Consider the following 20,730-nt stretch of genomic DNA (forward strand, 5'->3'; position numbering starts at 1 on the left):
TGTCACGTCACGAGTTGTCTCCAAAGACAACATCCCTCACTCTTTTCCAGAGCACGTCCTTCCTGACCAACGTCTCCCTTGTGTGAAAGAGGTGGAAATCCGCATCCTTTCTGGTAAATTGCAGCGGTAGATGTGCAGGCACACTTCCTTCTTCTTTGATCTTAGCCTTGACTTTAACCTTGACCTTGGCTGTCGTTTCAGGTTCTTCTTCTTCTTCTTCTTGTGCCTGCTCGTCACCGTCGCCACCGTCGCCCTGGCGTCGTTGTGGACTGTGAAGTCCATGAAGTCTGTCCGGGGCCACCGTGGAAAGGGCAAGAGGACTACGGATGTGATTTACACCGTTCACACCCGCGGCGCCGGGGGACATTGTTCGTCGAAGTGGGAGGTCTGTAAAGTTTTGTTTTGCATTTGCAATCTGGCCTCGGTCTCGCATCGCATTTTCCGCGCCGTTTAAAATTTCGCCAAAACTCCAGAACGCCGCTCCTTTTGTTGCTCCTACTATTTGCATTTTGCTTTGCATCCGGTCCTGCATTTGCTCCCCCAGCAGCTTTTCCATTTCCATTTCCATTTCCATCTTGTCGTCGTCATGACCCTTCGGCTGCCGTCGTGATCGTCCACCGACGGCCAAGGTCCGTACCCGGCCACGAGTATGACCATGACCATGACCATCACGAACGTGTTGTTGTTGCTGTTCTCGTCGTGCCGTCGTCATCGTCGTCAACAGCTCGACGAAGACGGCGCATGTACTCGCGCAGTAGCCGTCGGTGACGAGGACGACATTCTCGGGGGCGAAGACGGCGACGGGTTCGCGTACGGATTCGGGTTGGGCTAGACCGTTGTCGGCTTTTCGCGCCATGTGCATGTGCAGGCCAGGGGGAGATGTCGCCGTGAGGTTGAATTGGAATGTCTGCGTTAGGAGCTTCAGGTTTCTTTGTCGTTCCGGGTTGGAGGCGGACTCGCACTCGAACTCGGAGTCGAAATTGCCATGCTCGTGTTCGTGCTCGTGCTCGTGTATGTGAGTGTGGTTGCGCTCCTGTATGTACTGGCGCTCGTTCTTGCCGCGCTCGTTGTATAGCGATAAGAAGCCCGGCTGCTCGAAAAGTTCGTGCCAGTCCGTCCAACCCTGACCGTCCGCGTTTAATAATGATCTGACATCAAACAACCCCCTCGACGCAGGCTGGTAGTCGTCATCGAATCGAGAATTTCCCCGTCGTCCGAGATCATAGAGGACCTGTGAGGCACGCATGTTGCCGTACACGACCGGCTCGATGGCCGGAAATATCTGCACAGCCGTGTCGATACCTAACTCGAGCGTCCCGCCGCCGTTGGCAAAAAGGTCGATGATCAGTCTTTTTTGGCCTTTTCTTTTGCACAGTTCCAGGAATCGAGCGATCGTGTCTTGGAAGTCGGATGGGTCGTCCTCGCTCTCGTCTTGCACGGCAAAATCAAGTATGACCAGCACCGCTGTGTCGTTGAGATGGTATCCAGCGACGCGGCCCGCCTTGTCCATCACGGTCGGCAACGATGGGTACAGCGGGAAGGCTAAGGGTATCAGATTCGGTGTCGCCTGTGGACTGTCACGCCCCAACTCCATATCTGCTATCTGGGCTGTTGATGTTGGCAGCGACGGTGATGGCGATGAGACACCCTCCATTCTGGACACAGGTTTATCACGGACGCAGAACTTCCTGTACGCAGAAATACCGTCCTTGACACCGTCAAAGTCGGCATGCGCGTGAATTTCTGCCACCGTCCGAATGCTGGTTGTGCTTCCATTAGCCAGTCCAAAGATCCTTTCCGGACCGGGGTAGAATATGGGGTTCGGAAACGCGCCCTGCCCGGCCTGGTCGCCGAACTGGACGGTCTGTGCGATCTCGAAGAAGAGGAAATTATACGCTGCATCTGCGTCATGGAAAGGAATTGGTAGTTCGTCGAGTGCGGCGGACAGGTAAGCAGCAGTATCGATGCCGTTGATGCTGATTATCGGCGACGGTGCATAGTATGCCGGATCCTCCTCATTGCCGATCAATGTCAGAGCGGGAAACCCGTCATCCGTGACGGTGTGTTCGACGATGTCGGATTGAAAGTACACATGCGGTGGTGCGTTTCCGTCCGGTGATATGGACACAAGGCTCACGCCTGGGATCTTGAACGCTGCTACATCGAAGAGGTCTGGGATGAAGGAGAAATGGCCGTCACGGGCCGAGAGGAAGATTCTGTACAGGGCGGCTTGAAAGTCGTATTCTGTGGTGTAGTTTCCATTTCCGCATGTCACATCGTCGACCAGCGTTTGTAGACGTGCTTTGATGTCGACAGGTGGATGGGGCCAGTTATGAGGTGGATCGGCCAGGTAGTCAAGTGTTGTTTGGAGTTCGACGTATGGTTCTAGAGAGTGCACCAGGTCCAAGGCTGCGGATTGGTTGAGTGGGATGGACTGGAGGCATTCGTGAAAGAGGGCTCCATCGACGATGGCGGCGGTTGCTGGTTGTGTCTTGGTAAGCACGTTACTTAATCGCATAGGGGATTCGGAGGCGGGCGAAAGAAGGAACAAAATACCTGTAGGCGTGGCGGCCAGGTAGGAGGCGCTCGAGGCGCTCACTCGGGCACATGGTTCTGTGGTCAATGACTGCTGTAGAGGTAGAGGACTGTACACAGGGCTTGCGGTTGCGATTGCAGTTGCGGCAGCGAGGGAGGTGGCTGGAGTGGCAAAGAGCAAGCGCATATGAAAAGAGGACAGGAGACGTGGGAATCAGATCTGGACGACAACACTAACAAAAAACAACAGGGACGCCGATAAAATGGCAGAAGGGAGAAAAGGCACACACTTCAACAGGTCATCCTCCCGAGCAATAATGGCGATGAGAATGGATATGGATAGGACAAGATCATTTCCCACCTTCCAAGGTTGTTCTGGGCACCTGCTGGGCAGCAAGCAACAAGCAAAAAGCAACACGAAAGGTGGTGTACGTGGTCGAGTACGTGAGAGCGTGGTTGCGTACGTCTTCCATCTCCATGAACATGTGCTTCCAGAGTCTCTGATACGAGGACCAAGAAATCTGGAAGGGGAGACGAGAAGATCCACTGTGCATGGATTAGTACCTAGGTCGGCATGGGTCCAGTCGAACCTGATACGAGTATGGCCCAGGGGACATCATTTTCGGTATCGAAGGCGGCTTTGGCCTGGCCGTATCATACAAGTAGTAGAAGTGGTGATTTCGAATCGCCAGAACCGAGTTGAGCCAGCGATTGCTAGTGTACAAGTAAAATAGCAATCGTGAAATCGATTGTTCTCTTCGGTACTCCGTAGTCCGTAGTCAAGCTGGAGACTGGACTCGGCGAATCGACAAAGCTGATTTTCAAGCTTTGAGACTGGTCCCCCAGAAATGCCACTCTACTACGAGTACTGCGTACGTGCATGGAGATACACGCGGCCCTAGGAGAATGCTTTGAGATGGAGGCAAGTGAGAGAAAAAAGTGGTCGATGTTTTGAAACACCCAGGGGTTTGATGAGATGATGATCAAGCCGAGCCACCAGATTGCGCTTGTCTTTGTTGAGCAACACACACCGATAGTGGGGACCATCAAGGGTCATCATGGGTCATCATGGGCCATCAATGAGCATGGGCCATACAGTACAAGTACAAAGGGGTAGCGACGACTTGGGATCGACCACGGGGTATTCATTCTTCTGATAAGCCACAGAGCAAAGCGAAATGAATGATTCGAGTCTCGTATCAATCATTGATGTGCTCATACTCCGTACTGTTGGACTGATCGTAATAGATGTCTTGTTCTCAACCTCCATCAAATCAATAACTCTCCCAAACCTGCTGGCCCATCGCCACCAGACGATTGAACAGCTCATCTCTCTCCGCAAGAGCCATAGCACGGTATCTCCTCCCATCTTTCGTCACAATCTCAATCCCATCCTTGACCTCTCTGCTCGTCGCCCACCCAACCACGATCTTCCCCTTCCATCCCAGACCACCGACCTTCTTGATCTCCGCGATATCAGCAATCGACACCGCAAAGTCCGGATCTCGGGGCATGCTCTCGACCACCTCGTGCCCATCAAGATGTGTCGTGAAGTAGACACACGGCGAGGCAGGTCTCCTGCCGTTGGCAGGAGATACCGAACTGTCGACATACACGGCACCCTTGCGACCGTTGTACCGTCCTCGGAATTCGACTGGTCCTTCGACCGGTTTCTTCTGCATCTCAGCACGAGTGGGCAACACGCCCAGCTTCTCCTTGGCATGATGAGAACCAAGTGCAGCTTTAGCAGAGTCTACTGTAAGCTTGGTCTCGACGCCCCCAGCAGTAGTATGCTTGAAGGCAGACAGTATCTTGGCGCCGAAGCCTCCTTTCTTCTTCGTTTGTTCTTCACCATGTACAGCTTCTTCGCTACTTGGTTGGTCGACAGTAATGGCATCTTCAATCTCAGCGTGTGACGCATCAAGCCCGTTCTCGGTGATTGCGTGCTTGTCAACGTCCTCCGCCGGCTTATCTGGGGGAGGTTGATCTGATCTCGGTGGAGGTGGCAAGGGAGCCCGATTGGCTTCGCCAATGCGGAGCAAGGTAATGGTAAGTTGGGCATTGGTAGGTACACCTTTGAGGAGTGTGTTCCGAAGCTCGAGGTATTTCGGCCAGTCGGGGACCTTTTCGTTCAACAGCTGAATGCCTCGTTGCATCAGTGGATCCGAGAAGAACGCGAAGCCAGTGAAGAACGTCGTACCCTTGACGACCCATTGTGATTTGACGAACAACGACAGAAGCAGCACAGGAACAAAGATGGCCCCCAATTGCAAGCGCTTGTTCTGCTCAAATGGTGGTGTAGGTGACAAGGCATTGGCAAAACGTTCCCACACATCCGCGATATCCCCAATGGCGTGCATTGCAGGACGCATCTTTGCCCAGACGGCCTCCTCCATGGGTTGCTTCGTCTTGTCATGAGCCTTTTCCGGAGTTCCGCCCTGCGCCGCTGAAGAAGCATCGGCTGTTGAAGTAGCAATTTGAGTCGGGTCAGGCATGTTCTTATCCAGAGTCTTACTACCTCCCTCCTCGTCCGGGTTGGATTGGTCATGGCGACCTGCAGCACTCGAAATGGCGACCGAAGCAATACCGTTGACAAGGTTGCTAGCTTCTTGCTCAACCGCTTCGCCCTTGTATTTCTCAGGTGCGCCAGTCACACTGTCGGTGCTACCAAGCACTCCGGCTTTGGGTTTCTGAACACCCCCTGTCTTGTGGTTGACCAGGGCGATTGGTGCAGGAGGAAAGAGGATGGAGCGAGACCGCGGTACTGTGATGAGGACGATGATTGTGGTCAACATCACGGGAACAATAAAGTCAAAGATCCAAGCCAGAAAATAGACGGTCGCGAAGGCAATTGTCCGACGAGGTTCCCGCCATGATCTCAGTCTTGCAATGTGTTTGCCAAACGCAATGAAGCCCACAATGACAGTCATGTACAGCCGCTCGATGCTGGCACGCAGTTTGTCGGGCGAGAAGTCGTCCTCATCTGCGATGTTCAGATCCAGTCCACCGGGCGGAGCTTGAGGGATGGCTTTAACATGGTACATTTGCTAGTCGCGCGATCAGCTTTGTCCGCTGACAGTTGTCTCTTATTATACTTGCCTTGTTGAACCTCCTCACCAACGTCCACAGGTCTTCATTGGGCAGTCCACCCACCAAAGTATCTACACCCACAGCGTTGGCTTGCCATCCCAGATTAGTGGTGCGGTCCTCCTTACCAGCCTTTTGAGCCGTCCCCAGGACTTCATGATCACCCGCACCGGTGGCCAGTTGGTGGCTTGTAGTGGTATTTTGACCCAGGGGAGCCTGTGCAGTTGCGGTCACTGGTTTTGTGGCTGCAGTAACTCGTTGACGGAATTCAGAGTCTGGCATCTCTTCTGCTGGAGGAGTCGCTCCACCATCGCGAAACACGTAGCCCGGCGGGGGCATTTTGAATGGGATTTGCAGAGGAGGTCAGGAAGATGGAGAGAAGGCGAAGAGGTGAGAAGTCGGAGAAGATTTTGCAGAGAATGTGTGGTGTTTGGCAGACAAAGAAAGAAGAATACCAGGTAGGTGTGCCAGCAGCAAACATGCTGCGCATTGCTTGATTCATTTCACCGAAACCCTTGACGTCACTGGCGTTGTTGACTTGACCCACGATGAGCCACTACGATACTTACTTGGTAGGTGGCAGTAGTGGGCAGTATGCCGCCTATGTTAGTGAGCCTATCACGCCTATTATTGCCTCTTGATGAGCCTAGTGAGCCATCCACGGCCCTCTCGCCATGTATCCAGCTTCGCGATCCGCCCCCATCACCACCACCGTCGCCACCAATCGTCTGTGGTCGCCAATCTCCGGTCGATGCGATCATCAATTATTTCCCACTCGCCCAGTCTGATTCACATGCCTGGAAAGCCACTGTCCAAGTTCGGCTGTGGAGGACAGGGATCGCGAGTGATCTAGCGAGCCTTGACCAGGGTTGCTTGCGTAAGTCGGCTTCAACTCAGCTGAAATGGGCACTAATGGGCTCTCGTGGATGACGACAACCTTTTAACCTGAGGTCCTTGCTCATGTCAAAGCTGGACAGATATGTTCCTGTAAGTCACATAAATAAGACCTTGTCCATAACCCCACTATATAGGTATCTTTCATTAGATCGAGACGTCCAATATCTCGCTTTGGGTGTGTCTTACCCATCCACCCATCAAAACTCCCATCTCTATACAGAATAATATGTCTCATGATCCTGCAATGGCCCTGCCTGTGCCATGGTATACGGTTTTCCGTGCACGTACCTGCTCTTCATCGGCTCTTCATCAATCGCGCAATGGATCTGCCCATCTCGGCCACGGAACCAGCCCAGACCGTAACGCTTGCCCAGCCCCATCAGTCTTTGCTCCATCTGTTTGTTGTTCAAGGTCTCGGTGTCGATAAAATCGGTAAGCATATTGCTCGCGTAAATAAAGGCCAATATGGCTGCAATGGTCGACGGCTCTCGTGGTAGGAATGGATGCCTTCGCCGCCAGTACACAATCGACGTCGTGCAAATGACGACCATGAGAATGGTCACCGACAGAATGAGCGAGGCCCAGAAAGATGCAAAGGTTTCGTCGCCGCTGGAGTCGTCCTTGTCCTTCAACTTCAAAAAGACCTCCGAGTTGACCGAAAAGGAACTCACAGTCACGGTCAAGATATCCAGAATCACCGACGAGAACCCCACCAGCGCCACAATGTAGTGTCGGTTCCAAAGTGCTTTGAATGTGATCCAACCGTACACGGTCGCCTGGTAATCGAGAGTCAAGCTGTTTTCAGGTCTTGCGTTTCCCTTGGACAATTGGTAGAATGGTTCGACGAGTCGAACATCGGCTTCAAACGTGCTGAAGATCAATTTCAAAGCGGTCGCAATAACAATGGGTAGCCATGGAACAGCATTCGGGACCACCCTAGCCTTTGTCAGGGTAATGACCGGCACTGCCGTCATACAGAAAACCATGAAGAGGAGAAATGGTATCCCGAACTCCAGGCGAAGCATGATAGGATGCGGACTGGTCAATTTCTTCTCACTGTCATGCGGAGGGTCGCTCGTCGGACTCCATTCGCCCTGCCAGACGGATGATTTGTACAGCACATATCGTCGGTGCTGGAGCCGTCGGTGGATCCTGCCCCTAGTCGCCATGTCCAAGCCCGAGAAGTCTTGCAAAATATGTGATTTGGTGGCCATGGATGCGATTCCAGCAATGCCTTTGGGATCACTAAGGAGGCCAGATTTGCGCCGAAGTTGGAAGAACAAGACCACCAGGACGAGAGCTACGATCAGGTAGCTAGCCGACAGCAGTCGCGACCACACAGGATCCACTCGAACCCAATAGTGCTTTTCGCCCGAATCACCACAACCCAAACGCCCACATTTAGGATTTTGATTGGTATCCATGTTGAGCGAGGGATTTTGCAAGGACGGTCCGACCATAGATGCGATGATGTTCCCCGTCGTGGAGAAGAGAACGGCGTACTGCTTCAGTCGAAAAGCCTTGAACGGCACAAAATATTGAAACATGGTGAGGTGATCCAAGTTCAGACTAGCCGATGCCAAAGCACCTCCAGGTCGTGACAATTGATAGAATGGTTCAAGCCGTCGAATGTCGAAATCCATAATGGAGAACAAGACCGCGTAGACGATACATACCATGGTCGGGAGGTCTGTTTCGGTCAGTAAAATGCTGTGCTACTATTAGAAGTTGGACGCTTACATTTCCATGCGAAGAAATCCCATGTTGATATCTCCGAAACATGGTCGAAAGCAACAAGTCCGCTGTTTTCTTTCGCACGCTGGATGGATTTCTGACACAAATACTCTTGGACTCCCGCCAAGGTGATAGCGAGCGCCATCAAGAACAGGATGTAGACGCTGCTCATGGAAAAAGGTTTCCAGTTCGGGATGTCTGGATCCTCAGGAAAGTAATAACTTTTCGTCTCTTGCGGCATAATGCTTTGTCTCATGGACATGGTTTCGAAAGCTCGACTTGCCCGATTGTCCGGCTGACCGCCCTCCAGCGAACTCAAGTCGACCGCCTCCTCGATTTCGACGATCATCTTTTTCTCCTGTGCAAGGTTCTGTCCCAATTGTCGCACAGTTTTGGCTCGATCTAATCCAGTACTTGCTCCATTGCGGGAATCGCCTGTTGACCTTCTTACCACCTTTGTAGGATCACGCCTCAACTGGACCCCGATATCTTTCATCCCTTCGCCAACTGACCGGCGTTTGTCGACAAAGCTGCGGAAATCTGGTTTTCTTCCCGCGCCATTCCGAGGAACGTACGCTGTATCTTGTCCAAGGTTCGCCGAATTAGGTCGTGACATGTCGGTCAGCTCCCAGCCAAGGCCTTCGAGGGAAGTGATGTCTACCGTCCCTGTTTGCTCGGCATCATCGTCATCTAGGGTTGCGTACTGTCGACCTTTTGATTTTTTCGTGGAACGGAGATGAGGACGTCCCATGGGCGCATATTTGGTCGTCAACCGTCGAAGCATGGATGACGCACTAGACGGGCCTGAACTCAACCGGCGAGCTTTGGTTGGAGTCGTCGGCTCTACCAGTTCGTAAGAGCTCTCACCCTCATCGATGGAGTGCAATCGCTCCTCTCTGGAACTCCCTCTCGAGTGCCGGCCTCGATAATACGATGGTGGCTCTGTGGCAGTGGTGGCTATTCTCATGCCGGGGGGATCTCTGTTACTGATTAGTCCAACGTTGTCTCCATTAGCCGCGCTGGGCGACGGCCTCGATAAGGAGGCATTGTGGTGGTTGTCCATGATGATGACCTCGGATCTCTGGTTGATCGTGCACGAGTCGAATAGAGCAATGTCACCTCATGCTCTTGCTCAGGACTGGCGGCTTGATGACAAAATTGGAATTGAACATGCTGGTCCCGATTTCGTAGTGATTTAGTAACGGTCGTCGTACGGTGCTTTAGGCGTCAAGGCAGGATTTGGGGATACAAGCCACCAAGTCCTCAAGTCGATCAATGTCGCACTTGGGCCGCGACAATGTTGACAATGCGCCGTTATAGCCGTCGTTATAGCTTTGAAGTCCACGAGCTTCTAGACACTCAAAATATGATGTGAAAAGTCGTTTGCGACGAGGGGTCACAACGCAACGGATAAGCGATGGTTCAAGGAGATTAGGTCGCGCCCCGATAGAGCAGGCGCTAGACTCGGTCTCGTAAGGCCGTGGAGGAAGCTTTGCGCAAGATGTGATGTGAAAAGCCGATTACTGATGCACCAGGATTCTGACTGCAGCAAGCCTGTGGAATGTGAAATGCTTGTTCTCTGCGATCAAGAAGAGACAATGATTCTTTCAGATCTAGAAGTCGAGGAGAAACGAGCTTGAGACAGGCCAGGTCAGACGTTGGGCGGGCCTCTTCAGCTGGCTAGCCCAGCTGCAGCTTACGAGGCATCCGGCCCTCCCATTTGTGTAAATAGGAAAGAGGAACCACACGACATCCGGCGCCAACCAAATGTCTGGAACCCGCCAACTCGGCTGAATACTGTAGAACCGTACAAAAGAACAGGGGGAGTTTCTCCTTCAAGGCATTATTGCGGGTACCACGCCGCTGTACAGCAGCCTCTGGACGGAGCAGATATTGCCCATGACCTTAATTGGGCCATCAAAGGCCAGCTGGGGCTATTTGATGCGGTGGAAGGCCTGATGTTGGAGCCTTTCTAGCCCTACAGCTGACAATCTTCTCGTATCTTTCGACCGCCAATCAGGATGGTTGCTTCTGGCATTCACCCGTCCATCATCGCCTATCATGTCAGCACCGCTCTTCTCATGACCGCGATGAGAAATGTTTGGTTCGTTAAACATCCCAACCTCAGTCACTGCAACCTGCCCATCACCGTTTTCCAAGTTTGGTAGCTCAAAAGTCGGGGCTGGAACGTTTTGGAGTTGAGCAGCGGTGGCTGTCCGAGGAGACAAGATCTCCTTACGCGCGAACACATCCACCATGTCCATCTGCGTGAGGCCAAAAATGAGCAGAGACTTCCGTAGCTTGATGGCTTGTTTTCGGTTGCTCGAGCTTCGGAGCACGAACCTTGCCATCGGTGTCTCCTCCATGGAGCGAGGTCCACAGAGTCCGCCCAGTTGTGAAGGAGGATACAACATATTGTTCCAGATGTCATTCTCTCTGCAAAATGACCATCACGCCCATGATTCCAAGCATGACAGACTTCAACCACGGATGCTCGCTGAGCATGATGGTAACATACCCGACCGCCGGCACATATCCGCGGACGCTACCAATGATATCTTCTTTTCTATCCAGATAGACCTGTCCGCGCGCGTAGAGTTCAGTGTCATCGGCGATGTTGTTGTCACCTTTCGTCAGGAGCTTTGGAGAAGAGGGAGACAGGTGGCCACTGGAGACTTCGGTTAGTATTGCAGCCGTTCAATGTAGAACAGCCAGTTACCTCTTATCGGCTTGGACAGCGGCTGCAGGGGCATGACTCCTAACGACACGATGGACGATTGGAATGTCCTTGCCCTTCACATTGTATACCACGATTTCTCCCACTTCCGCAGTCGTGTCTCGATTCCACAGGAAAAGCAAATCACCTCGCTGGAAAGCCGGTTCCATAGAACCACTAAGCACCACGACTATCGGTGAGGGAGAGTCTGCAATGACCGAGAGAGATTTCCATAGCATGAAAGCCGTCGATAGAACTAGGGCAAAGTTGAGGACTTGGGAGAGAGTTTGGCGCGGGTTCGAAAGGTACGGTGCTAGGAATGGCAACATGGTCGCAGACTGTCTCTTGGAACTGGGCTTGAGCTTTTGAATTCAAGGGCTATGGATTAGAAAAAGGCATATCAATAAAAGGTATGTTGAGTCCTCACAAAACGAAAGACAGGTGGCCGCAGTTTACAACTCACGACATTTCCGGGGTTTATCCGATGCGCCTTCACTGTCTGGGTGACTGTCCTCGACTCTTATCATTCAAGCAGTACAAGAAGAGTACATAAAGGCAGTCAGGAACGGTGCTCCCTACTATCTATACCGCATCTGCTGGCTATGCAGTGAACAGCTCGACTTATACCCTGCAAATGGTGGAGAGTGTGATCTCACACTGCCCTCACAAAAGCACAAGTACATCGGCAGGGCAATGGAGAATGGGCATGAACCGGGTGTGGGTTTTGGCCAGTGAGGCAGGTCCAGGCACGGTAGGCAGGAAAACAGGCTAGGAGGCTAGCAGGCTTTAATTAAAGATCCAGATGATCCGCCGGGAGCAGCCTAAGTTAGAGCCTAAGCAAATGACCGGATTTTCGCTGAGGTGAATCATGTCCACTTCTCGCTCTATTCCCAAAACCGCTACATGTAAAGAAACAACCCGTGTCCAGGCTTGCCAACTCATCATCATATCACTTTCTTCGCCTGGGAAGAAGCCTTCATTCGTGAGAGCACAACAACACCAGCACACATTGTTTGCTTCGGTCCTCACTAACCTCTGCTAGACTTTCACCTTACTCCTCGGCTCAGGAGCCCTGCAGATCTAGTCACCTACAGCCTCCAGCTTTGCGCAGGAACAACCAGAACCGATTTCTCCTCCATTCATTCTCGAGCATTCCCGACGAAGCTCACAACTTACACCTCTCATGATACCTACGCCCTTGGGTTGGTCCGTCATCAGCAAAATCGAGCGAATGAATAATCGCTCTGCGCAGGCTGAACCAGTCATTGACCTCTGATTAATTTCATCACCTGTTCTGCGCAACCTCCTATCACTTTCGCAGTCAATCTGTCGACAAAGCTTTCGATTCCAAGCACTTTGTACTACTTTGGCGGGAGAGCTTCTGCAAGTTTGTGCTCTTTCTGTGGTCCAGTTCTCAACGGAGCCAGTCGGAGTTCTTCATCTCGCATGCCAGGATCTTATAACCTACCTCATCCCTAGCCTGATCTCGGCTGCAATCCTCGGGGTTTTCTCCACGGAACCATGTTAATGGAAATAAAGAGGCGGCTCATCATAGACCAAACAAATTGCTAATATCGTCATTTCCCGAGAGTGCCTGAGGCAACTCAACGTCCACCATGGTCAAAGCGGATGTGAAACGAGACTACTACGCGGACTTGGACTTGCCTTCCACCGCTGACGGAGAGGAGATAAAGAAGCAGTTCCGATATTTGGGTAGGCAAAGAGATCGGCGCAACATGAGGCACACAGACGGCTAACGGGTGCAGCAAAACAATATCATCCCGACAGGAACCCTGGTCATGAGGTGGAGATGGTCCCAAGATTTCAAGCGGTCCAAGCTGCACATGAGATCTTGAGTGACCCGGTTGAGAAGGCCAGATACGATGCTGCTCGTGCGAAGCTGACGGCTCGAAACGCAGCCGCGACCGCCGCAAACTACACCGATCCCTACGGCTTTTCAAGATCTACGACTACGAAGGCGGCAGCGACACCACAATTCCCGTTCCCTCCGCCTCCTAAAGCCGCGTCGCGAGCCTCGCCCCAATCACAGAAGCAGCAAGCCTCGCGCGGAGCAGATAAATTCAATGCCTTCGCCCGGGGTGCGCCTCAGTCATGGGACAGAGCAAGATTTGATGATGCCAGAGCAGAAGCAGCCCGTGTCTTCCCAAACATGCGGACTACACCGTCCCACCAGCAGATGCCGCCACGAGCAACTCGTCACGCTCCTACGGCACCTAAACCGTCCGCGACCACAGATATTCCACATGCGCCCAATGTTCCTCCCACAACCTTTCCCGGGTTGTCGAGGACGGCAAGCCCTCGGAAGCAAGGATATGCGCCCGGCGGTTTTGGAATCGACGACCAACAAGTACCACGGTCAGCATATTCATACGTCAGAGGAAATCGTGGACCCCCGCCAACTTCGTCTCACGCGTATGCTCAGGACACACACCCCATGCAGTCACCTCCAGTATCAAGAGCGAGGCCCGGTGTCAGCCCTCTGCGGCAGACACGTTCTTCCGACTATGATATGAGACACGAATCCGCAGATGGCTCCCGACCGTCGTCAAGATATGCTGGGGCTGGTGGCGAGAGGACTGATATACATGGCGACGGCATTCACCGGTCAGCCAGCGTCCGAAACTCTCCAATCGATCCTCACTGGGATGAACGGGGACATTTCGGCAAACCAGCATCCCACTTTGAACATGTTCCTCGACATCGTAGTGCAAGTCCAGGCTTGAGAAACGCTGGGACACATGCTGCATTCTCTTCCGAGTCGTCATCAAGTGAGGATGAGGGCCCGAGAATGGCTGCGAGACCCAAGGCAACGCCACGAAGTCGACCCAAGCCAAAAGTGCCCGCATTTGCCGACAACCCCGGTCTTACCGGTTCATTCCCTAGTACTAACTACACTAGAATTGTGGATGACAGCAAATATCAGTTCCCTGCTCCCGAAGCGACAGAGCCGACTCGCAAAGCATTTGCCGATACGCCTTCGTCTGATGCTGATGAGCCGAAAACGAGTGATGGGTATGGACATGGTGGACACGAAGAGAACTTAGATGGTCCCAAGTATGCACGCTCCCGCACATTTTCTTACCCATGGTCTCGGAGTGCGAAGTCTGCACGTATTACTCCCAGCAGAGGTGTCTCATTCAATGGGCTTCCGTCTTGGGCAGTTCCATCGAGTGTCTTCCCACAGATGACACCGTCTCGTGAGGAGACACGAGACTACCTAGGTTCTCTACGGCCTCTTCTCCCAAAGCCTGCTTTTCACTCCCGTGGGGATCAAGCTAACCCAGTTGGTAGTCATGAGCCGAAGGCTCCCACCAAGTTCTCAGCAGAAGACTGGCATGACAAGCTGAGTGCTGATGACATCTTTCGACCGACAGATTCTCAGATGCGAAAGTCGCCCTCCAAGCTGAGCCGCAATGGAAGCAAACCGACAAGCCGGGGTAGAGGCATGTCTAGAGGTTTGGAGCAAGAAAGCAGCTCGTCCACTGATCGCGTAGAAGAGGCGCAAGATAAGGCAGCCGCATTCCAAAAGGGGAAGCTGCCTGCAGACTGGGCGTCAAAAGTGAAAACTCCTTCGACTCAAGCTGAAGCACGATCAGCAAGTGATCGGACAAGTCATGGCTCGCACTCGACGGACGATTCGAGAGATCGATACGTGGTTGTGGAAGAGGATATCATGGACGTTGACGATAGCCCGCCTGTCGAGACGACTCCGAATGGGATTCATCCGACCACTGCAAAGGCTGCACATCCCACGCCCCGTCGGTCATCACCAGATGGAGGAGTGGATTTGCGAGACTTCACTCAACACGCACCTTTCGTTCCCACTGCTAGCGGACTGAAAGGTCTCGACGACCTCGCAGCACATTTACCTTTTGAATCAAAGGCAGAAGAGAAAGTCGACAAGCCTTCAGCGAGACTACGAGCACTCAATCTACCAAAACCACCGAAGGTGGTTGTACCGCCAGCAGCAGACCGATTGGATCAAGCCAACTTTTTGCAGTACGTGGACAATATGAATACCTATATGCGCGATTGGAATGTTTTCAACGCCAAGATGATCGAACATTTCCGAGGTAGACAAGATCGGGTATGTGGGACCATGTCACAAAGTTGGGTGAGTATGCTCGGGGATGGTCCCGATGCCGATAAGCTGGAAGAAGATGTTACACAAAAAGCAGGATATGCCGCTTATATGCAGTGGTTGAAGGACGATGCTCAATGCAGACAGTGGTGGGATCATGCTAATGAGAAGCACCTACAGTGTTTGGAAGATTTGGGACGTATCAGAGAGGTCGCTAAGAAGAAACTGCGTCCAGCTTGATGGCACGTCGGACAGATGATGTTATTTGTACTTGGATTGCATCAGCAAGCGTCGGATTGGACTTGCGTGCCGAGGCGCGGCGACGTTTGATGGCGGGATTCCTTTTTCGGACCTGTGTTTGCGAAGGATCGCTCTACTGGTTGGATGTTTGACGAGCTCTTGCGAAATGAACCCCTGGCTATGAAATCATGGGGACAGCGGTCAGATGCAAATACCAACCGAACCAGACTAGCCAAACATCTATTCTGACAGTTGATCGCTCGGACCAACTTTTATCCTGCCATCGACCCTACACACGGAGAAATACCCGGGGTATGAAGATACTCGACTTCAGTATATGTCGGCCATGACGCAGCGTGCATGCAGCAGACGACTGTCATGTCTACGACGTAAAAGACAGGCATCGAATTCGCATTTAATCGTGAGAATGCTTCATCCTTTCACAAGTGATGCAGCCTGCGCGCACCAACCTTCTCAGCAATCTCTCCGCTCTTACGATCTGTTGTCGTGATAGATTTATTATCTCCGGGGGCCGCAAACATATAGAAGGTCTCACGGGTCGACTACTCCCTCGTTCTCCTTCATCTCATTGCTATCGAGGTAATTCCTAACTCCCCGAATTCGGAAGCAGAAGTCTCTTCCCAGAAGCAACACGCCCCCTCCACCGACAGTTCTCAAGTTCTGACTGCCTGTCGATTATCCAGCAAGCACACTTTCAGCCCGTGTCCAGAGACGAGATCTGTCATCCACGAAATCTATCTCGAAACTCCCCGCGGACAGTATGCCGAACATAACGCACGTCACCAAAATCAAAGCTCCCCTCCGCCATGCGTGGTGGAAAGAAAGCACAGTGTACCAGATCTACCCAGCATCCTTCAAATCCGCGTGCTCCATCACCTCTTCTCCCGACTCTCACGAGATCAAAGGCGATCTCCGCGGCATCATCTCCCGTGTCGACTACCTCTCGCGTCTCGGCGTCGATATGGTCTGGCTCTCCCCGATCCTCGCTTCCCCACAAGTCGACATGGGCTACGACATATCCGACTACCGCCGCATCGACCGCCTGTACGGCACCATGGCCGACCACGACGAACTGATTTCCGCGCTGCACGGCCGCGGGATGAAGTACGTCATGGACCTGGTCGTCAACCACACGTCCAAAGAGCACGAATGGTTCCGCGAATCCCGCTCCTCCAAGTCGTCCCCAAAGCGGGACTGGTACTACTGGCGTCCACCACGCTACCACCCGGACACCGGCGAACGCATGCCCCCGAACAACTGGGAATCCGTGTTCAGTGGGTCTGCGTGGACATTCGACGAAGCCACGGGCGAGTACTACCTGCATCTCTTCGCGCAGGACCAACCGGACCTCAACTGGGACAATCTCGGTGTCCGAACCGCGATCCACGAGATGATCCGCTTCTGGCTCGACAAAGGCGTCGACGGGTTCCGGATGGACGTGATCAACTTCATCAGCAAGGAACCGGGCTTGCCGGACGCGGACATCGTCAAGCCTGGATTCTTGCAGCCGGGCTTACATCGCTACGCGTGCGGGCCGCGACTGCATGAATATCTGCAGGGCATCGGAAAGATATTGATAGAGTACAACGCGTTTTCCGTGGGCGAGATGCCCGGCGTGTACGACACCCGGGAGATCCTGAAAGGGGTCGGCCAGGACCGTGGCGAATTGGCCATGGCGTTCCAGTTCGAGATTGTGAATATGGACGTCGACGGCAGCAAGGGGTCAAAATGGTACCACCGGCCCTTTCAGCCGCGTGAACTGAAAGGTATCGTGAGCAAGTGGAATACCTTCATGATCGAAAACGGAGGCTGGAATGCCGTGTTCATGGAGAACCACGACCAGGGACGGTCGATCAGCAGGTATGCTGACGAGAGTGAGAGGTATAGGTTAAAGAGCGCCAAGATGTTGGCCGCGCATCTGGGCTTTCAGAGCGGGACCGTCTTCGTGTATCAGGGCCAGGAGCTCGGGCAGATCAATGTGCCCAGGGAGTGGGGCATGGACGAGTACAAGGACATCGAGGTGCTTAATCATTGGAAGATGGTGCAGCAGGAGTACCCGGACGATCTGGAGATGCAGAGGAAGTTCCGCGAGCAGTATCGAAGGATTGGCCGGGACAACGCGCGCACGCCGATGCAGTGGAACGCTGACGAGCAGACGTCCGGTGGGTTTCTGCCGGATGATGCGCCAAAGGACGCCAAGCCCTGGATGAGAGTGCATGAGGACTTCAAGGTGTGGAATGCCGAGAACCAGGTCGCCGATGAAAATAGCGCGTTCAATTATTGGCGGCGGGTGTTCAAGTTGAGGAAGGACTTCAAGGATGTCTTTGTGTATGGGGATTTCAAGATGCTCGACGATGAGCATGAGTGTGTCGTCGCGTATCTCAGGATGGACGACTCGGTGCACAAAGAAGAGCACACGAAGAGGAAGTGTTTGGTCGTGACGAACGTCTCGGGCAAGGACCTGTGGTGGACGGTCCCTTTTCCCGCGAAGGATATGCTGATCGACGAGGCTGCTGGGATGGGGAGGTTGAGGAAAGAAGCGATACTGGATGATTTGAGAAATTATGTCGAGAATGGGGAGAAGGAGAACAATGTCAGGAAAGAGAGCGACGGGCAGGGCTCGATCAAGCTGAGGCCGTGGGAGGTCATTGTCGCCATGGTCTAGTCCAAGTCAAACCGAGGCGGAATTATCGAACCGGAACTATTGATACAGGACTACCGAGACGGAACTGTCGAGGCGGAAATATCGTGCCTCTCGGTGGGTAGAAAAGAACGAAAAGAATGGCAGGGTGTGAGCGGAGGTGGTGGACTCTGCGACTAATGTAAGGGTAATTTGCTGAGAGGTGGGCCTTTCTAGAGGGATAAGTAGAGTATAGATCAATATCGCCTCTCTACCTCTACTCCTTAGTCCTATATATAAAAGGGCGTCGATACATAATGCGTAAAGTCTGCTTCTTACAGTAGGTCAACGGTCAGACGGTCAGATATGGTGTCCTATTCGGATCATTGCGGTGTGCATAACTTTGACCCCAGTGGGATCGACGAGCGCGTGTGATGCGGTGTCGTCCTACAGCTTGATCTGCTTCACCGCACAACAGGACTCGTCAAAGGCATCTCTCGACGCCGTGTCGACACACAGTGCCGACGGGGCGACCCACAAGCCGGGGTTCTTCTTGAAGAAATTCGAGGCGCGCAACATGACGCTGACGGGCTCGGCGGGCATGATCGGGAAGTCCTCGGTCCGGGGGAAATGGGTGAGACCAAATTGCACGTAGCACACGATGTCGGTGTTCTCGATCGACTCGTTTCGCGCGGCCCAGTCGGCCACGGTCTGATTGTGCGGATGGCCTTCCTGGCCCGTGGACTGGCAGACATAATCTCCGGCCGGGAAGAGCTCGTAGTCTCGATATGGCACGACCCACAGCGTCTTGCGGGCAAAGGCGGCGCGCTTCCACACGACGCTGCCGGGCTTCGCGAGCAGCTGGGGACAGGAGTTGTTGATGATCTTGTACGAGACGGGCTTGTTGCAGGCTTCGTTGATCCGGCTCGAGTTGATAATGTCCCACGCTCGACTCGTTTCGTGGCAGTAGTCCGCCGCGCCCTCTTGCGCGGTCCGGAGCGGCGTCTTCTTGCAGTAGAAGCCGTTGCCGTAGAAATTGCCTTCGGACCCGACGGGCTCCTCCGAGGGCACCGCGTCGCTTTGGATGACGCTGTTGTTGGAGCCGTCGACCTCCGGGTCCACGCGCAGTGAGAAGATATGTTGATGGTTCTGGGCGTTGAGGTGAGGCGCGATCTGCGTGCCCCATGGTGCGGCCTGTTCGGTCGGGTGCATGCAGTATGTGTTGAGCATGCCCGTCAGCTTGACTTCGAGCTTGTACGTGCCGTCGAGGGTGAACGTGTGGTAGAAGCCGTATTCGTAATTCGCGGCAGTGATAATCTGCGAGATGATGAGTTTGCGGTCGCGCGCTGAGACGACGCTCCCGTCGCGGAAGTCGGTGTGCTTGTACAAGAGGCCGTTGTCCTCCTCGTGGATGCAGATTGCGTTCTTGATTACGGCAGCTTCACCTTTGCTCGTGTTGACGATGCCGTCTAGGTAGTGGATCGCGCCCTTACAGTCACATCCCAGTTTGAGCGAGTTCGTCATGAGACCGGAGCCGTACTCGCCTACATCGAACGCGTGCTTCTTGTGGTGAGGCTTCTCGGGAGAACCGTAGGGCACAACCATTTCGACGACGCTGATGCGGTTGAACAGCGTGCGTTGTCGCTGTTCGTGGTGATCGAAGACGCTGACATCCGAAATGCAGATACCTTCGCGATAGTTGAAGCCGATGTGCATCTTATAGCCAGCCCAGGTCAGTTCGTTACCTCTCATGTGGAAGGAGACACCTTGAGGCTGCGTGATGTTGATAGGCTTCAGTACGTCCGGCCTGTAGCCGTTCTTCAAGAAGGTCGGTGCATATTGATGTTCTTCGAGCGGGATGGGAGTCCTTTCGCCGTTCACGAGCCGGATATCTACCTGCAAGACTTCTTCCCGTTCTGTGTCCGCCACCACCGAGAAGTCCAGGGGATGAGCATATTGATTGTCAAGCGCAGAATTCCGATAGTAAGCCAAGCCTTGTTGCAACCGACGCTCGAATCCAAATCGCTCGTCAATTCCAATAGCCCAAGCGTCGAAGAACACCTTCGACATTTCGGTGATTCCTAGGCCTCGGCAAGCCTCGATGACTCGAGAATCTTTGCGAGCAATGCGTTCCATAACGTCAAGATCCTCGAGAGTCAAGGTTGGCATGACATCGCTGACTGGCTTCCAGTCCTCGACTTTTGATGTGGTCAGGTTGACGACGACTTCGGCGACATTGCAGGCGTCGCCTTGCTCTATGACAATAGCGAACGCCCTACGATCTGGTCGAGGGCCTCTTCTTGACTTGAAAGCCGCATATTCATTCTTTCTAGGCTCGCGAAGGGTGATGCAATTGAATTTGACTTTCTTGGGCCACACAAACTCGCGGATGAGTTTGGCGGTGACTGGAATCTCTTGTATCGAAAGTTGATCTAAGTTTGTCAGTTGGGTACTTCCGGTTCACCTATCTCATTATGACTGACCTAGAGGATGGGGATTATATTGTGAGTAGTCGACAGGTGCGGCTGAGGCATCGGACTCCTCTCGATAAATCGTGTAGCCGGGGATAGACAAAGTGTCGAGTTCCATGGTTACAGTATGAGGGAAATTGACCAAGATACAAGTCCGTAGAGCAGAAACCCTGAAGAGTAGAAGTTCTCCGGGATGGTGGCTTTATATCAAATATCATCGAGGCTGTCTGGTCAGTGGAACGCTTATACCTGCCGAATATGGTATAGATCGAATCGGAAAGTGCTGTGATTCGTTGACTCCTAATCT

General features: G+C 53.2%; 8 protein-coding genes across 12 annotated transcripts; 2 read left to right on the plus strand and 6 right to left on the minus strand.

Annotated features, from left to right (window-relative positions):
• Positions 1 to 7: 7 nt before the first annotated feature.
• On the minus strand, positions 8 to 2,722 carry PV05_08966 (uncharacterized protein; the record flags this gene model as incomplete). Its single annotated transcript, XM_013458517.1, has 1 exon — positions 8 to 2,722. The coding sequence occupies one exon, from the start codon at positions 2,720 to 2,722 to the stop codon at positions 8 to 10; it is 2,715 nt and encodes a 904-aa protein (XP_013313971.1).
• Positions 2,723 to 3,659: 937 nt separating this feature from the next.
• PV05_08967 lies at positions 3,660 to 6,072 on the minus strand. Of its 2 annotated transcripts, XM_013458518.1 has the most exons (3): positions 5,751 to 6,072; positions 5,635 to 5,696; positions 3,660 to 5,582 (listed from the first exon to the last, which is right to left on the minus strand). In XM_013458518.1, the coding sequence occupies exons 1-3, from the start codon at positions 5,959 to 5,961 to the stop codon at positions 3,810 to 3,812; spliced, it is 2,046 nt and encodes a 681-aa protein (XP_013313972.1). In that variant the 5' UTR covers positions 5,962 to 6,072; the 3' UTR covers positions 3,660 to 3,809. The 2 variants fall into 2 exon arrangements, with proteins under 2 accessions (XP_013313972.1, XP_013313973.1); XM_013458519.1 differs by having other exon boundaries at positions 5,635 to 6,072.
• Positions 6,073 to 6,579: 507 nt separating this feature from the next.
• PV05_08968 (uncharacterized protein) lies at positions 6,580 to 9,848 on the minus strand. The gene is made up of 2 exons (XM_013458520.1): positions 8,260 to 9,848; positions 6,580 to 8,209 (listed from the first exon to the last, which is right to left on the minus strand). Exons 1-2 carry the CDS (start codon positions 9,314 to 9,316, stop codon positions 6,732 to 6,734), a joined length of 2,535 nt encoding a protein of 844 aa, XP_013313974.1. The 5' UTR covers positions 9,317 to 9,848; the 3' UTR covers positions 6,580 to 6,731.
• Positions 9,849 to 10,187: 339 nt separating this feature from the next.
• PV05_08969 (uncharacterized protein) lies at positions 10,188 to 10,619 on the minus strand (the record flags this gene model as incomplete). The annotated part of the gene is made up of 1 exon (XM_013458521.1): positions 10,188 to 10,619. One exon carries the CDS (start codon positions 10,617 to 10,619, stop codon positions 10,188 to 10,190), a length of 432 nt encoding a protein of 143 aa, XP_013313975.1.
• Positions 10,620 to 10,680: 61 nt separating this feature from the next.
• On the minus strand, positions 10,681 to 11,298 carry PV05_08970 (signal peptidase complex catalytic subunit SEC11; the record flags this gene model as incomplete). The annotated part of the gene is made up of 2 exons (XM_013458522.1): positions 10,681 to 10,921; positions 10,973 to 11,298. 2 exons carry the CDS (start codon positions 11,296 to 11,298, stop codon positions 10,681 to 10,683), a joined length of 567 nt encoding a protein of 188 aa, XP_013313976.1.
• Positions 11,299 to 11,879: 581 nt separating this feature from the next.
• PV05_08971 lies at positions 11,880 to 15,789 on the plus strand. Of its 4 annotated transcripts, XM_013458524.1 has the most exons (4): positions 11,880 to 11,951; positions 12,012 to 12,682; positions 12,736 to 14,044; positions 14,282 to 15,789. In XM_013458524.1, the coding sequence occupies exons 2-4, from the start codon at positions 12,586 to 12,588 to the stop codon at positions 15,309 to 15,311; spliced, it is 2,436 nt and encodes an 811-aa protein (XP_013313978.1). In that variant the 5' UTR covers positions 11,880 to 11,951; positions 12,012 to 12,585; the 3' UTR covers positions 15,312 to 15,789. The 4 variants fall into 4 exon arrangements, with proteins under 4 accessions (XP_013313978.1, XP_013313977.1, XP_013313979.1 ...); XM_013458523.1 differs by having other exon boundaries at positions 11,880 to 12,682; XM_013458525.1 differs by having other exon boundaries at positions 11,880 to 14,044.
• Positions 15,790 to 16,072: 283 nt separating this feature from the next.
• Positions 16,073 to 18,198, plus strand: PV05_08972 (uncharacterized protein). Its single transcript, XM_013458527.1, has one exon. The coding sequence runs from the start codon at positions 16,093 to 16,095 to the stop codon at positions 17,995 to 17,997; it is 1,905 nt and encodes a 634-aa protein (XP_013313981.1). The 5' UTR covers positions 16,073 to 16,092; the 3' UTR covers positions 17,998 to 18,198.
• Positions 18,199 to 18,200: 2 nt separating this feature from the next.
• On the minus strand, positions 18,201 to 20,614 carry PV05_08973 (uncharacterized protein). Its single transcript, XM_013458528.1, has 2 exons — positions 20,436 to 20,614; positions 18,201 to 20,384 (listed from the first exon to the last, which is right to left on the minus strand). Exons 1-2 carry the CDS (start codon positions 20,539 to 20,541, stop codon positions 18,400 to 18,402), a joined length of 2,091 nt encoding a protein of 696 aa, XP_013313982.1. The 5' UTR covers positions 20,542 to 20,614; the 3' UTR covers positions 18,201 to 18,399.
• Between the last annotated feature and the right edge of the window lie 116 nt (positions 20,615 to 20,730).

The sequence above is a fragment of the Exophiala xenobiotica genome (assembly GCF_000835505.1).
Source record: "Exophiala xenobiotica strain CBS 118157 unplaced genomic scaffold supercont1.5, whole genome shotgun sequence".
Taxonomy (NCBI): domain Eukaryota; kingdom Fungi; phylum Ascomycota; class Eurotiomycetes; order Chaetothyriales; family Herpotrichiellaceae; genus Exophiala; species Exophiala xenobiotica.

Coding starts and splice junctions, on each gene's coding strand:
- PV05_08971 (XM_013458526.1), top strand. CDS start 12,586: ATGGTCAAAGCGGATGTGAAACGAGACTACTACGCGGACTTGGACTTG. Junction 12,683..12,735: donor GAAGCAGTTCCGATATTTGG/GTAGGCAAAGAG, acceptor TAACGGGTGCAG/CAAAACAATATCATCCCGAC.
- PV05_08972 (XM_013458527.1), top strand. CDS start 16,093: ATGCCGAACATAACGCACGTCACCAAAATCAAAGCTCCCCTCCGCCAT.
- PV05_08968 (XM_013458520.1), bottom strand. CDS start 9,316: ATGGACAACCACCACAATGCCTCCTTATCGAGGCCGTCGCCCAGCGCG. Junction 8,210..8,259: donor GGATTTCTTCGCATGGAAAT/GTAAGCGTCCAA, acceptor TGACCGAAACAG/ACCTCCCGACCATGGTATGT.
- PV05_08973 (XM_013458528.1), bottom strand. CDS start 20,541: ATGGAACTCGACACTTTGTCTATCCCCGGCTACACGATTTATCGAGAG. Junction 20,385..20,435: donor ATATAATCCCCATCCTCTAG/GTCAGTCATAAT, acceptor TGACAAACTTAG/ATCAACTTTCGATACAAGAG.
- PV05_08967 (XM_013458519.1), bottom strand. CDS start 5,961: ATGCCCCCGCCGGGCTACGTGTTTCGCGATGGTGGAGCGACTCCTCCA. Junction 5,583..5,634: donor TGGTGAGGAGGTTCAACAAG/GCAAGTATAATA, acceptor TCGCGCGACTAG/CAAATGTACCATGTTAAAGC.